General features: G+C 47.4%; 2 protein-coding genes across 3 annotated transcripts in view; both read right to left on the reverse strand.

The window, feature by feature from the left end:
• Positions 1 to 252: 252 nt before the first annotated feature.
• On the reverse strand, positions 253 to 4,076 carry LOC132777520 (protein FAM186A-like). The gene has a single exon (XM_060779853.2). It carries the CDS (start codon positions 3,775 to 3,777, stop codon positions 1,276 to 1,278), a length of 2,502 nt encoding a protein of 833 aa, XP_060635836.2. The 5' UTR covers positions 3,778 to 4,076; the 3' UTR covers positions 253 to 1,275.
• An 11,149-nt stretch (positions 4,077 to 15,225) lies between these two features.
• LOC132779174 (thialysine N-epsilon-acetyltransferase-like) overlaps positions 15,226 to 16,502 on the reverse strand; it is a 44,802-nt gene continuing 43,525 nt past the window's right edge. For both annotated transcript variants that reach the window (XM_067469701.1, XM_067469702.1), the window contains exon 6: positions 15,226 to 15,901. In XM_067469701.1, coding sequence (XP_067325802.1) covers positions 15,734 to 15,901 — 168 coding nt within the window. In that variant the 3' untranslated portion in view covers positions 15,226 to 15,733. The remainder of the gene's footprint in view (positions 15,902 to 16,502) is intronic.

A 16,502-nucleotide genomic window follows, 5' to 3' on the forward strand; every position in this document is an offset into this window, starting at 1 on the left:
AGAAGGATGGAAGGAAGGAAATGAAGAATGAAGGAGAAAAGGAAGGAAGAACGAGAGGATGGAAGGGAATGGAGGGAGGGAGAAAGAGGGAGGGAGGTAAGGAAGGGAAGGAAGGAGGAAAGAGAAGCAAAGAAAACAAAAGGGAAGGAAAGAAGGAGAAAGAGGGAGATAGAGAAGGAGAGAGGGAAGAGGGAAGGAAGGAAGGACGAAAGGATGGAAAGGAAAGAAGGTGGGAGGGAGAAAGAGGAAGGGAGGGAGGGAGGGAGGAAAGAAGGGAATGAAGAAGGAAAGAGAAATGGAAGGAAGAACGAGAGGGTGGAAGGGAATGGAGGGAGGGAGAAAGAGGGAAGGAGGGAAGGGAGGAGGAAAGAGAAGCAAGGAAAAACAAAAGGGAATGAAGGAAGGAGAAAAAGGGAGATAGAGAAGGAGAGAGGGAAGAGAGAAGGAAGGATGAAAGGATGGAAAGGAAAGACGGTGGGAGGGAGAAAGAGGAAGGGAAGGGAGGGAGGGAGGAAGAAAGGAAGGAAGGAGAGAAGGAAGGATTGGATGGTGAGAGAGAGGAGGGCCTGAGAAAAGAGCCCAAGGGGCCACATCTGGCCTCCGGGCGTGGGTTTGCCCATACCTGCTATAAGGTCTCCATATGTTCACAAGCTGAAAGCACATATACACACATCTGAAAGGAGAGGGAAATATTTGCCCACAGTGGAGAAATCCCAATGCATTAAGAACATCAGCCAAACCCATGAGAGATTTAAATGGCCTTCATGCTCAGGGGTTCAGGAAGAGAAGACCATCACAATGCAAATTCATTGAGAAAACATCCTAGGGCAGTGTTTCTCAAGCGGTGGGTCCCCAAGTGTTTTGGCCTACAGCTCCCAGAAATCCCAGCCAGTTTACCAGCTGTTAGGATTTCTGGGAGTCAAAGGCCAAAACATCTGGGGACCCACAAGTTGAGAAACACTGCCCTAGTCCTTTTAGAGTCTAGAACACAATGGAGACATGAATTGAAATTCCAGGGAAAGGAACATTATAAGAACTTGACGGTGAAACTATGGACTATGCTGCCCGGGAACCCAGGGAAGTCTCCTTCTCTACAGGTTGGATGGCCACCTGTTGGGAGGGATTGGGTTGTGTCTTCTTGAATGGCCAACGAGGTATCTCCCAGTTCCATGAGTCTACGATCTATATTGTGGGGTGGGGTGGGCTGGGCTGGATAGCCTTTGGGGTCCCTCTCAACTCCTCCCCTTTTCAGAACCTTGTGCTGAAATGGGAAGACTACCACCTCGTCCCCGTGTTCCAGTAGCAATCTCGCATGATGTGGCCCATCTTCCCGCACAGGTAACAAGCCTTATTTCTCCACCGTCCTCCTCCTCTCCTCCCTCCCCAACCACCTTGACCGCCTCCGTTTCCATATGTTTCTTGGAGTGCCACCTTGATCATCTTGGCCATCTTCTCGAACTCTTTCTCCTCCTCTTCCTCCTTCTCCTTCTCCTTCTCCTCCTCCCAAATGGATTGGGCCAACTCCAGCACCTTCTCGGTGCTGTATGAACACCACCCGGGATAATGATCTTCGAAATAGTCCTGGATGAAATTATGGGATTGAAAGATGAAGTGGAATCTCAATACAGCCTGGTCAAAAGGATTGTCTGGGTCCAAACAAGCCAATTTTGCCACTTGAAGGAACCGGCTCCAGAATTGTTGGGGAGACTCGTTCTGCTTTGCCCTGCAAGCCATGAACTTGGCCCACTGTCGCTCCTTAGCCATCTTCCTCAAATGCGACAACAACTGGTTTCGGTCCATCACCAGCCTGACCCTGTACGCTTCTCTCGGAAGGCCTTCTCTTGCCTGCTTCTTTCCTTCTCTCCACGACCCTCCATCGTAGCAAGTGCGCTCTTTTTCCCAGAGGCAATCAAGCTCCTTTTCGGTCAACATCCTGATCAACAGCTCCTCGCAACGTTCGTAACTCATGTTGTAAGTGGAGAACATCCTTTCCAGTAAGCGGATGAACGAGATTGGATCGGTCTCGAAAGTTCCAGCCAATTTCTTGCACTCTTCCAAGTCCCATTGCAACCAGATTTGAGAGGGTCCTGTGGGGGGCTCTGGCTTCTCCAAGGCCTTTTGGGTACTGTCCAAGGGTTGCTGACGTGTCTCCAAGTCCTGCAATGAGGTGTTGGAAGTGCTGGTCTCGTTTTGGAGAGGACTTGGAGGAGCCAACTTCTCCGCTGGCCCCATGGAAGCTGGTGTAGGTGACACCACAATGGGAACCTGTGATGGATGAGGCAATGCAACAGGAGCTGGAGATGGTTGTATGGCATTAGAAGCTTGCAATGGACGTGGTGATTCAACAGGATACGGAGATGGTGGCACCACATTGGAAGTTGATGATGGTGGTGTCAATGCAACAGGAGCTGGAGATGGTGGCACCACGTTGGAAGCTGATGATGGTGGTGGCAATACAACAGGAGCTGGAGATGTTTGCACCGCACTGGGAGCTGGCGATGGATGTGGCAACGCAACAGGAGCTGGAGATGGTTGTATGGCATTGGAAGCTTGCAATGGACATGGTGATGCAACAGGATACGGAGATGGTGGCACCACATTGGAAGTTGATGATGGTGGTGGCAATGCAACAGGAGCTGGAGATGGTGGCACCACATTGGGAGCCTGTGATGGATGAGGCAACACAACAGGAGCTGGAGATGGTTGTATGGCATTAGAAGCTTGCAATGGATGTGGTGATACAACAGGATACGGAGATGGTGGCACCACATTGGAAGTTGATGATGGTGGTGGCAATGCAACAGGAGCTGGAAATGGTGGTACCACATTGGAAGTTGATGATGGTGGTGGCAACGCAACAGGAGCTGGAGATGGTTGTATGGCATTGGAAGCTTGCAATGGACATGGTGATGCAACAGGATATGGAGATGGTGGCACCACATTGGAAGTTGATGATGGTGGTGGCAATGCAACAGGAGCTGGAGATGGTGGCACCACATTGGGAGCCTGTGATGGATGAGGCAACGCAACAGGAGCTGGAGATGGTTGTATGGCATTGGAAGCTTGCAATTGACGTAGTGATGCAACAGGATACAGAGATGGTGGTACCACATTGGAAGTTGATGGTGGTGGTGGCAATACAACAGGAGCCGGAGATGTTTGCACCGCACTGGGAGCTGGTGATGGATGTGGCAATGCAACAGGAGCTGGAGATGGTTGTATGGCATTGGAAGCTCTCAATTGACGTAGTGATGCAACAGGATACAGAGATGGTGGCACCACATTGGAAGCTGATGATGGTGGTGGCAATACAACAGGTGCTGGAGATGTTTGCACCGTAGTGGGAGCTGGCGATGGATGTGGCAATGCAACAGGAGGTGGAGGTGGTGGCGCACGGCGAGTTTTCGGCTTTTTGTTGACACCCAAAACTGGAGCATCTTCCTTATGGATCTTCTTTGCCTCCGAAACATCCTGTTCACGGGCAGCCTTTTTCTCACTGTATGCTTCCCACAAAGCCAAGTAATCCAGCTGTTCGATGTGATGCTTTTGCAGTTGGCACCGGATCCTCTGAAGAGGCCCAGGTTTGAAGGATCCCCATGGGCTCCAGTACTCCTCTGGGTTTGCGATTGCTGTGTTGTATCCGGGCCACGTCTTGGTGCACAACTTGATCATCTTTTTCCGACGCAGGTCTGGGTGCCTCTGCAACAGCCCCACATCCCACAAGTGGCACATGGTGTCCAAGGGGCTCCCCGATGGGATGCTGTTGGCCTGGCCCATGTTGTTTGGAGCAGAGTTTCGTAGCAGACACTGACCTCGCTTGTGAAGTTGGGGTCACCCAGGTGAATGCAAGTCCGAGTCTTGATGGATCCAAATGGTTAGCACGACTCAAATATCCACTTTGCGCTGATAAAGAAGCTCTGGATCTGCTCAGAAAAGAAACACATACGGAGAGTGTCTTTAGATCCCAAGGGCTGCGCAGCCTGGGGGAATGCCCAAGGCCAGAAAACTCTTGCACTTTTCAGCAAACAACAAACAGAAAGTAGGTTTTGCAGCCACAACTACGCATGCTCCGAGAAGACATCTGGTTTCCTTTGTGCACCGAAAGCAGTTTCAGGCAGTTCTCAGAGTTGCATACTTCCCTTATCTGCTTTCACCACACAAAGCATTCATAGGAAAGAAAACATACACAGGAAATGGCTGGCTGTGAGGCATGAAAAATGTGCCCTCTTTCTCCCTCTGCACATCTACACTGACCACTTAATGCAGTTCCAAACCAATTTCACTATGCAATTAATTCTAGAACTGTTTTGTATCCTGGGTGGTGATGAGATTACGGATGAACATTAAGGACTTCCTTTTGTACTGTTTTGTGGGAGTTTGTGGTCTGGTTGCCACGGTTTGAAGCTAGCTTCCAAACTGCATTGAATGGTCAGTGTAGATGGAGTTGGAGTTCACTAACCACACACTTTTTGTACCAATTTGCAGTGATTATGAACTGGGACCGAGTTCACTTACTGGACACTTTTTGCACCAATTTGAAGTGTTTATGAACTGTGTCTGAGTTCACTAACTGCATACTTTTTGCACCAATTTGTAGGAACTGTGAACTGGGTCTGAGTTCATTAACTGCACACCTTTTGCACCAATTTGCAGGAATTATGAACTGGGTCTGAGTTCATTAACTGCACATTTTTGCACCAATTTGCAGTGATTATGAACTGGGTCTGAGTTCACTAACAGCACACTTTTTGCACCAATTTGCAGTGATTACGAACTGGGTCTGAGTTCATTAACTGCACATTCTTTGCACCAATTTGCAGTGATTACGAACTGGGTCTGAGTTCATTAACTGCACATTTTTTGCACCAATTTGCAGTGATTATGAACTGGGTCTGAGTTCACTAACAGCACACCTTTTACACCAATTTGCAAGAATTATGAACTGGGTCTGAGTTCACTTACTGCACACTTTTTGCACCAATTTGCAGTGATTATGAACTGGATCTGAGTTCACTAACCACACACTTTTTGCACCAATTTGCAGTGATTATGAACTGGGTCTGAGTTCACTTACTGCACACTTTTTGCACCAATTTTCAGGAATTATGAACTGGGTCTGAGTTCACTTACTGCACACTTTTTGCACCAATTTGCAGTGATTATGAACTGGGTCTGAGTTCACTAACTGCATACTTTTTGCACCTATTTGCAAGAATTATGAACTGGGTCTGGGTTCACTTACTGCACACTTTTTGCACCAATTTGAAGTGTTTATGAACTGTGTCTGAGTTCACTAACCGCACACTTTTTGCACCAATTTGCAGTGATTATGAACTGGGTCTGAGTTCACTTACTGCACACTTTTTGCACCAATTTGCAGTGATTATGAACTGTGTCTGAGTTCACTTACTGCACACTGCAGTTGCAATCAGGTGCAGATAAATATAGGACCAAATAAAAGGAGTTGAACCTCAGTTCTGCAGCCTCGATTCTCTCCTACCAGCACAAATATCATTTTCACGTTCAACTTGTGATTGCAGCAAAACTAAAGAAGCTGAGGACAGAGGAGGAAGGTTTGGAAAGAAGCTGGGACATTTCAAAAGTCCCCACAAAAGCATGCCCTGCATTATAACTCTTGACCAGGACAATCAGCTTATTCCAAGAACAGCTGTGCACTTCTGGTTAAGAATCATGACCTTCTTATCCTTCTGCCCTGATCCTATTCAAATAGGTTAGGCTAGTTTAGAGCATGCATGGGCCAACTTGGGCCCTCCAGGTATTTTGGTGTTTCCTGCCTGTAATTCCACCCAATATAGAGCAGGCGAAGGTATTTTGTGTGAGCAACATGCAGTCCATTGGTGCCGCCTGCAGAAGGAAGGAAGGAGGAAGAGGGAGAAAGGAAGGAAGGAGACAGAAAAGGAAGAAGGGGAAGAAGAAAAATAAAGGGGATGGGAGGGAGAGAAAGGAAGGGAAGGATGAAGGCAATAAGAAAGAAGGTTGGTATGGAGGCAGAAAGAAAAGATGAGAGGGAGGGAAAATATAGGGAGGGAAGAAGAAAAGGAAGAAAGAAATGGAGGGGGGAGGGAAGGAGGGAGGAAGAAGGGAGGAAAGGAAGGAAGGAAGGGAGAAGGAAGGAAGAAGACAGGGAGGGATGGAGGCAGAAAGGGAGGGGAAAGAGGGAATGAAAGAGGGAGGGAAGGATGAAAGAAAGAAAGAAAGAAAGAAAGAAAGAAAGAAAGAAAGGGAAGGGGGAAGAAGAGAGGGAGGGAGAAAGGAAGGACAGAAAGAGAGGGAGGGGAGAAGGAACTGAAGGAAAGATGAAGATAGGAAGGAAAGGAGAGATGAAGGCAGAAAGAAAAGAGGGGGAGGGAAAAGAGAAAGAAGCTAAGAGGGACAAAAGGAGAAAAGGAAGAAAGGGAGGGAAGGAAAAAGCGAAGCAGGGAGAAAGGAAGGAGGGATAAAAGTAAGAAAGGGAAAAGAAAGAAAGGGAAGAAGGAATACAGAAAAAGAAAAGGAAGGAGGAAGACAGGAAGGGAGGGAGGAATGGAGGTAGAAAGAAGAGAGGAAAAGGAGAGAAAAGGAGAGAAAAGGAGGAAGGAGGGGGAAAGGAAGGAAGGAAGGAAGGAAGGGAGCCATAGCAGTCAAAGTGATCTCAAACTGCATTTATTGTACAGGACAGAGATGCACCCCACTCCATCTGGCAGGGATGGAACCATGGGAGTTATAGTTCACAGCTAGGCCTGTAGCCAGGATTTCGATTCGGGGGGGGGGGTGTGAATTTTTTTCAGGGGGGGTTGGGGGGCTGAGTTTCGGGGGGGGGGGGGGGCTGAGTCTGAGTGAAAGAAGGTCTACCCTAGCAAACCTTTTGTATCATTACCCCAATACCCCCATGCATATGGGATATATTGAGTATGGTGATCAGATCATGATAGGAATAAACAGAACAGTTGAAATAATGGACCAGTAAGGCCTTCTCATGGACCAGCATGAGATTTGGGGGGGGGGGGGGGGCTTGAGGGGCTTCAGCCCCCCGCTACATGCCTGTTCACAGCTATAAATAGTATTTCAGGGTGAAGGCAGAGCTGGTTTCAGGGATGGATTTAGCTAGGGAAGGAAGGGAGGGATGAAAGAAGAAAGGGAAGAAGGAAGGAAGGAAGGAAGGAAGGAAGGAAGGAAGGAAGGAAGGAAGGAAGGAAGGAAGGAAGGAAGGAAGGAAGGAAGAGAAGAAGGAAGGAAACAAAGGAAGGGAGGGAAGAAGGAAGGAAAGAAGAAAGGAAGGAATAAAGGGAGGGAGGGAGGGAAGAAGGAAGGAATAGAGGGAGAAGGGAAGAAGGAAGGAATAAATGAAGGGAGGAATAAAGGAAGGGAGGGGGGAAGAAGGAAAGAAATAAAGGGAGAGATTGAGGAAAGAAGGAACGGAGGGAGGGGGAAAGAAGTAAGGAAGGAATAAAGGAAGAGAGGGATGGAAGAAGGAAGGAAGGAATAAAGGAAGTGAGGGATGGAAGAAGGAAGGAAGGAATAAAGGAAGTGAGGAAAGAAGGAATAAAGGAAGGAAGTGAGGAAAGGAGGGAGGGAGAGAGGAAGGGAGGAAAGAAGGCTGAAAGGAAGGAAGAAAGGAAGAAAGGGAGGGATGAATGAATGAATGAAGATAGGGAGGAAAGAAGGAAGGAATAAAGGAAGGAAGGGAGGGATGAAGGAAGAGAGGGAGGAAAGAAGGAATAAAGGAAGGAAGGGAGAGGGGGAAGAAGGAAAGGAGGGAGGGAAGAAGAAATAAAGAAAGGGAGGGAGGGAGGTCAGAAGGAAGGAAGAGGGGGAAGAAGGAAGGAATAAAGGAAGGAAGGGAGAGGGGGAAGAAGGAAGTGAGGGAGGGAAGAAGGAATAAAGCAAGGGAGGGAGGGAGGACAGAAGGAAGGAAGAGGGGGAAGAAGGAAGAAAGGGAGGGAAGGAAGGAATAAAGCAAGGGAGGGAGGAAAGAAGGTAGGTAGGAAGGAAGGAATAAAGGAAAGGGAGGGAGGATAGAAAGAAAAAATAAAGGAAGGGAGGAAAGATGGAAGGAAGGAATTTAGGAAGGGAGGGAGGGAAGAAGGGAGGGAGGGAGGAAAGAAGGAAGGAAGGAAAGTTTAGTCCCCCCCCCCCCCGAGACTTTTCCCTGCTCATGAGCCGCTGATCCTTCCTGGGGAGATGGGGAGAGAACCCCAGCTGGGCCAATCTGACAGTGATGCCTTGGCTCTCCTTCCTTTGCACGCATCTCCTAACCTTTCCCTCCCTCTGATGCAAATTAAAACTGATGAATTTTTTCTCTCCAAGTTTTAATTACCTCCTTGGAAGAAATGTGGGGAAAACAACAGGAACATCTACACTGTAGAAGGCATGCAGTTACTTTTTTAAAAAAAGTTTGTACATATATATATTCTGGATCTTAAGTTGTATTGACTTGCTTTTCATGTAAGCTGCTTTGAGTCTCCTTTGTGGAGAGGAAAAATCAGGGTATAAATAACAACAGCAACCATAATCCCCAAGGTGTCTATCCAATGCAGCTTTCTGAATCAGGGCCTCAAATAACCCCAGAGACAGCCCTGAAAAGCAAGACACCAAAAACAAAAACATTTCTTTGCATTGGAGTGTATTATGATTATTATTATTGTCTTCATCATCCCCATTATCATCCTCATCTTACCATCAAGTTCCCGTATTTTCCCTGAAAGTGTTTTCGGCTCCAATGTTTCCCAAAAAGGAGCAGGATCAGAGAGAGGTCAGTTGTAGGTCTTCGTTGACCAAGGAAGGATGCGAAGGCAGAGGCAGCATCCCAGTTATTTCAGGGTATTTCCAAACAATGGGCTTGCCTCCAATTGGCTCCAGGTTCCAACCCAGTTTCTCATAGGTCTGATGCACCTTTGTGCATGGGTTGGGCACTTGGGGATTTGAATACAATTGGGGGGACCCTGGCTTTGTCGCTGGCTGGTAGACCTTCCTCTTCTAACTATCTACATGACAATGGTGCCCATGGTTGCTGATGGGCAGAAGGACCCTCAAGGGATGGGATTTCCTGTTTCTTCCTAATTGGGGACAATGGGGAGCTGGTCTGCAATTGATGGGTGGGTTTTGGGTTGATTGATGGATGGGCTTTCGGATCACCTTAGATGGGATTTATGATGTTTGCCTAGGGCTGCATTTCATTGGTGACTTGTCATAGAGTTGGAAGGGACCCCCAAAGGCCATCCAGTCCAACCCCCTTCTGCCAGGCAGGAAGGCACCATCTGATCCCTCCTGACTGATTGCCATCTAGCCATAGATATGATAGATATGATAGACCCCCTGTGGGGGTCGCAAGGGGGTGTCAGAGGGGTCACCAAAGACCATCAGAAAACATAGTATTTTCTGTTGGTCATGGGTTCTGTGTGGGAAGTTTGGTCCAATTCTGTCATTGGTGGGGTTCAGAATGTTATTTCATTGTAGGTGAACTATAAATCCCAGCAACTACAACTCCCAAATGTTAAGGTCTATTTTTCTCAAACACCTCCAGTGTTCACATTTCAGCATATTGAGTATTCGTGCCAAGTTTGGTCCAGATCCATCATTGTTTGAGTCCACAGTGCTCTCTGGATGTAGGTGAACTACAACTCCCAAATACAAGGTCAATGCCCACCAAACCCTTCCAGTATTTTCTGCTTGTCATGAGAGTTCTGTGTCAAGTTTGGTTCAATTCCATCATTGGTGGAGTTCAGAATGCTCTTTGATCCCAGCAACTGCAACTCCCAAATGGCAAAATCAATCCTCCCCAGCCCCACTAGTGTTCAGATTTGGGTGTATCGGGTATTTGTGCCAAATTTTGTCCAGCGAATGAAAATACTTCCTGCATGTCAGATATTTACATGATGGTTCACAACAGTAGCAAAATTGCAGTTATGAAGTAGTAATGAAAATAATGTTATGGTTGGGGGTCACCACAATGTGAGGAACTGTATTCAGGGGTTGCGGCATTAGGAAGGTTGAGAAGCACTGCTCCATGCTCATCAGATGGAACATAACTTCTGAAGGACAACAAAATCAATTGCCCTCCATTCATGTCTCTTCAAATTCTACAGCACTGCTGGTCACAGCTGACCTCCAGTTAGAGCGCTCAAGGGCCAGGGCTTCCCAATTCTCGGTGTCTATCCCTCAGTTTTTAAGGTTGGCCTTAAATCCATCTTTCAGTCTCTTTTCCTGTCCTCCAACATTATGTTTCCCATTCTTGAGTTCGGAGTAGAGCAACTGCTTTGGGAGACGGTGATCAGGCATTCAGACAACGTGGAATTCAGTCCAGCAAAGTTGATGGCGGAGGAGCATTGCTTCAACGCTGGTGGTCTTTGCTTCTTCCAGCACACTGACATTTGTCTGCCTGTCTTCCTAAGAGATTTGCAGGATTTTTCGGAGGCAGCATTGATGGATTCATTCCAGGAGTTGCTTATGATGTCTGTAGACAGTCCATGTTTTGCAGGCGTATAGCAGGGTTGGGAAGATAATGGCTTTATTATCTGTATGGATGTCCTGGTTCTCAAACACTCTCTGCTGCATTCGGAAGAGCTCAGGCGGTGTTGTATTTCAGTGTCAATACTGAGGAGTGGAACTAAGAGCACCTAACCCATTAGCACTATGGAGAAACAAGGTTACAACAACCTCTGCTATAGAACTCCAATATGCTGATGACAACGTCGTCTGTGCGCATTAGAAAATGTTGACCATTTCCGCTACCTTGGCAGCCACCTCTAAAAAAAGTCAACATTGACAGTAAAATTCAACACCGCCTGAGCTCTGTGAGTGCAGTATTTTTCCGAATGAAGCAGAGAGTGTTTGAGGACCGGGACATCCATAGGGAGACCAAGGTGTTTGTTTATAAAGCTATTGTCCTCCCAACCCTGCTATACGCTTGCGAGACGTAGACTGTCTACAGATGTCACATGCAACTCCTGGAACCATTCCATCAGTGCTGCCCCTGAAAAATCCTGCAAATCTCTTGGGAAGACAGACGAGGAAATGTCAACGTGCTGGAAGGAAAGACCGCCAACATTGAAGCGATGGTCGTCCGCCATCAACTCTGTTGGACCATGCAACTCCTGGAATGATTCCATCAGCGTTGCCTCTGAAAAATCCTGCAAATCTCTTGGGAAGACAAGACAGAGCCTGGGAGAAGCAAAGACCACCAGCATTGAAGCCATGGTCCTCAGCCACCATCTCCACTGGAGTGGCCAAATTGTCCAGATGCCCGACCACCGTCTCCCAAAGCAGTTGCTCTATTCCGAACTCAAGAATGGAAAATGGAATGTTGGAGGACAGGAAAAGAGATTTAAAGATGGGCTTAAAAACTGTGGGATAGACACTGAGAACTGGGAAGCCCTGGCCCTTGAGCGCTCCAGGTGGAGGTCAGCTGTGACCAGCAGTGCTGCAGAATTTGAAGAGGCACGAATGGAGGGCGAAAGAGAGAAAGGTGCCAAGAGGAAGGTGCATCAAGCCAACCCCGGCCAAGACCGCCTTCCACCTGGAAACCAATGCCCTCACTGTGGGAGAACATGCAGATGAAGAATTGGGCTCCACAGTCACCTATGGACCCACCGCCAGGATACTACACTTGGAGGACCATCATCCTCAGACTACAAGAGATTGCCTAAGTAAGTAAGTAAGTAAGTAAATAAGTATGTATGGAGAAACAAACCAAAATGAAGTTTATATTGGCTCGATCGTTGCCCAAGATAAAAATGGGCTGCAGTGGATGCTGTTGATTCTGGACATCCATCGACAAGTGGGCCACAGAATCAAAATACAAATGAACAGTCACAGAAGTCGCAGAAATAGACAGTGCCAGAAAAATGCACAATTATGATTATGACTATTCTGGAAGTGGAGGGCTCCATAGAGGTTATCTAGCAAAGCGGTCCACAGTTTGGGAGTCCTTTTGGACTCATCGCTCACGCTTGAGGCTCAGGTGTCAGCAGTGTCTGGGAGGGCTTTCACACAATTGAGACTCGTGCGCCAACTGCGACTGTACCTCGCAAAGGCTGATCTGGCCGGGGTGGTCCATGCCTTGGTCACCTCTAGATTGGACTACTGTAATGCGCTCTACGTGGGGCTGCCCTTGAAAATGGCTCGGAAATTTCAACTGGTCCAACGGGCAGCGGCCAGGATGTTAACCGGTGCTCCTTACAGAGAGAGGTCAACCCTTCTGTTCAAGGAGCTTCACTGGCTGCCATTTATTTTCCGAGCCCAATTCAAGGTGCAGGTGCTTACCTACAAAGCCCTAAACGGTTTGGGACCACCCTACCTGCGTGACCGCATCTCCGTTTACGAACCCACGCGTTCACTTCGTTCATCTGGAGAGGCTCTGCTCGTGATCCCGCCTACGTCGCAAGCGCGTTTGGTGGGGACCCGAGACAGAGCCTTTTCTGTGGTGGCCCCCCGACTCTGGAACACCTTCCCCAAAGACCTTAGACAGGCCCCTACATTGGCAGTCTTCAGAAAGAACTTGAAGACCTGGCTGTTCCGATGTGCCTTCCCAGAATAGGAAATCTCCAATGCCAAGTCCCAGAAGCACTTTACTAGAATTGAGATTGCTGCACACATAGAATCATAGAATCAACGAGTTGGAAGAGACCTCATGGGCCATCCAGTCCAACCCCATTCTGCCAAGAAGCAGGAATATTGCATTCAAATCACCCCACACTGCACACTGCACTTGCCCTATAATCCTTACATATCACCTGTCACATCAGCACTTTTAATTCTGTACCCATCACTCTGGCCTGGCCCAGTTTTATTGTGTTTTGGTGTATTGTTTATTGTTTGTTGTGTTGTTGTTTAATATTGCTTTAATTGTTTTTAATTTGCTTTAGCTTTTGTATTGTTATGTTGTGTATTGAGGGCCTTGGCCTTTGTAAGCCGCATCGAGTCCTTCGGGAGATGCTAGCGGGGTACAAATAAAGTTAATAATAATAATAATAATAATAATAATAGGCAATGGACTTGGCCCCCCGGGATATGAAACTGGAAGGCCGCTCGCACCCACTTGCTCAGCGGCAGCTCCGACATCTCGCCTCCTGACCGTCATTCTTATCGACAGAATGCCGTGGGAGGTACGAAACGTACCACTTTTTGGCCCTGAAGGCTACACTGAGGGTGGGAAGGCAATGTGGAGCTCAGTTAATGAGAAACATCAGCTCTGATGATAAGACAAAAGCCCTGCTGTGTTTGAAGTAATCAAGTCCTTGACCATTTTTACAAGGGTGCATCATCTATTTGGATCAGATACAGTGAAGACATCTGCCCTTGCGCTATGCTACTCTGCTGCTGAGTACGCATGCCCAGTGTGGAACACATCTCACCACACTAAAACAGTAGATGTGGCTCTTAATGAGACATGCCGCATTATCACGGGGTGCCTGCGCCCTACACCACTGGAGAAATTACACTGCTTAGCCGGTATTGCACCACCTGACATCCGCCGGGAAGAAGCAGCCAATAGTGAAAGGACCAAGGCAGAGACATCTCCAGCTCATCCCTTGTTTGGGTATCAGTCAGTACGTCAACAACTTAAATCAAGAAATAGTTTTCGAAGATCTACAGAGACACTTGCTGGAACACCTCAGCAAGCGAGAGTCCAAAAGTGGCAGGCCCAAATCCAGCACCTCAAATCCATGGGTGATACCAGATGAGAGACTCCCCCCTGGGCACTCAGAAGACTGGGTGACTTGGAAGGCGCTGAACAGACTGCGCTCTGGCACCACAAGATGCCAATCTTAAGAAATGGGACTACAAAGTGGAATCCACGACATGCGAGTGTAGAGAAGAGCAAACCACTGACCACCTGCTGCAATGCAACCTGAGCCCTGCCACATGCACAATGGAGGACCTTCTTGCGGCAACACCAGAGGCACTCCAAGTGGCCAGATACTGCTCAAAGGACATTTAACCAACTACCAAATTTGCAAAATCTGTGTTTTTTTCTTTTCTTTTTAATCTGTGTGTTTGTTTTGCTCTGTTAGAATTGTAATACAATGGTATGTTTGCTGATGACACGATAAATAAAAATCTATTTGGATCCTTTTGACAGACCACACAAGTCCCAAATGCCAATATATAGCAGGGGGTCAGACTACAGGACCTCTAATGTTCCACCAGTATTCAAATGTGGGCATATCAGGTATGCATGCCAAGTTTGATTTATTTTTTTGTCGTGTCAGGAGCAACTTGAGAAACTGCAAGTCACTTCTGGTGTGAGAGAATTGGCTGTCTGCAAGGACGTTGCCCAGGGGACACCAGGATATTTTGTTTTACGTTTCCTTGCCGCGGTGAAGGGTGTTGGACTGGATGGCCTTAGGTATTTTCTATTGGTCATAGGGGTTCTGTGTGGGAAGTTTGCTCCAATTCTATCGTTTGTGGGGTTCAGAATGCTCTTTGATTGTAGGTGAACTATAAATCCCAGTAACCACAAATCCCAAAAGTCAAGGTCTATTTCCCTTAAACTCCATCGGTGTTCATATTTGGGCATATGGAATATTTGTGCCAAGTTTGGTCCAGATCCATCATTGTTTGAGTCCACAGTGCTCTCTGGATGTAGGTGAACTACAACTCCCAAACTCAAGGTCAATGCCCACCAAACCCTTCTAGTGTTTTCTATTGGGCATGGAAGTCCTGTGTGCCACATTTCGTTCAATTCTATCGTTGGTGGAGTTCAGAATGTTCTTTGATTGTAGGTAAACTATAAATCCCAGCAACTACAACTCCCAAATGACAAAATCAATTTTTTTTGGAGTGAAGGACATACATTGGGTTGTTAGGTGTATGCTGTCCAAACTTGGTATCAATTGGCCCACTGGTTTTTGAGTTCTGTTAATCCCACAAATCCCACAATTAAAAACATACCTAAGGTAAGTGGTAAAAAATGGGATTAAATCAGTTGCAGTATCAAAACAATTCACATTTTAGCAAAAGAATATAATAGAAAAATATACAATGTATAAAAGCAGCCACTAGATGGGGCTCTAAGGCACATCTGTTCTACACAGTATAGAGTTAACGCAGTTTGACACCACTTTAACCACCATGATTCAATGCCATCGGATCTTGGGAGTTATAGTTTGTACAGGCACCAACCCTCAAGACCTCTGGCAAACTACAACACCCAGGATCCCATAGCATGGAGCCACGGCAGTTCAAGTAGTGGATTGTTGTCACCCAGCGTGGGATTCTAGGAGTTGTAGTTCCCTTTTGGACTGCAGATCCCATCATCCCTCATAGGCCATTAATTCCCAACCAGCCTTTGCAAACTACAACACCCAGGATCCCACAGCATGGAGCCATGGCAGTTCAAGTGGTGGCTTGCTGTCACCCAGCGTGGGATTCTAGGAGTTGTAGTTCCCTTTTGGACTGCAGATCCCACCATCCCTCATAGGCCATTAATTCCCAACCAGCCTTTGCAAACTACAACACCCAGGATCCCACAGCATGGAGCCATGGCAGTTCAAGTGGTGGCTTGCTGTCACCCAGCGTGGGATTCTAGGAGTTGTAGTTCCCTTTTGGACTGCAGATCCCATCATCCCTCATAGGCCATTAATTCCCAGCCAGCCTTTGCAAACTACAACACCCAGGATCCCACAGCATGGAGCCATGGCAGTTCAAGTGGTGGCTTGCTGTCACCCAGCGTGGGATTCTAGGAGTTGTAGTTCCCTTTTGGACTGCAGGTCCCATCATCCCTCATAGGCCATTAATTCCCAGCCAGCCTTTGCAAGCTGTCCCAGCCCAGCTCCATGCAGTGCCATTGCATGGACTCTGTAGTATCGTGGGCGCCCATCCGGTCATAGAAGTCCTTCGCTCCTTGGTTCCATTCCACCGTCACGAATTTGATTTCCTTGCAGCCGGCGGCCAGAGCGACCTGCAATTACATAAATTTAAATGAATGTAAACAACCTCCTCTTGAACCAGAACAACAATAAGTATTGGATACATCCAGACTAGGAGAAAGTGTGAATGTATGGACTACAACTCCCAGATCTCCCAACCGGCATTGCTCAGGCTGGTCAGCAATGCTGGGAGTTGTAGTCCTACTTTTCCTACATCACTTTCCCCACGACTCTGTTTGCATTTGCTTTCTTTCTTCCAGACTACAATACAACATATAAGGAACTTTCAGATTTTGGGAGTTGCAGTCCTCCCAGTACCGTACTTAAGTGTGGGTGCATCTACACTTGTTGAATTAATGCAGTTTCATGCCACTTTATCTCTCAGCACTTTAGCCACTTTAGTATCCCGAGCTCTGAGGATCACCTGGGAAGGAATCCCACTGGAGCATTGCAGCGCACCCAAATCCCTGGGAGTCACTCTGGACCGTGCTCTGACCTACAAGAAGCACTGCCTGAACATCAAGCAAAAAGTGAGCGCTAGAAACAGTATCATACGAAAGCTGACTGGCACAACCTGGGGATCACAACCAGATACAGTGAAGACGTCTGCCCTTGCGCTATGCTACTCTGCTG

This window comes from Anolis sagrei, chromosome 6 (assembly GCF_037176765.1).
Source record: "Anolis sagrei isolate rAnoSag1 chromosome 6, rAnoSag1.mat, whole genome shotgun sequence".
In the NCBI taxonomy this organism is placed as follows: Eukaryota; Metazoa; Chordata; class Lepidosauria; order Squamata; family Dactyloidae; genus Anolis; species Anolis sagrei.

What these genes read in the sequence shown, in the direction of transcription:
- LOC132777520 (XM_060779853.2), bottom strand. Translation starts at nt 3,777, where the DNA reads ATGGGCCAGGCCAACAGCATCCCATCGGGGAGCCCCTTGGACACCATG.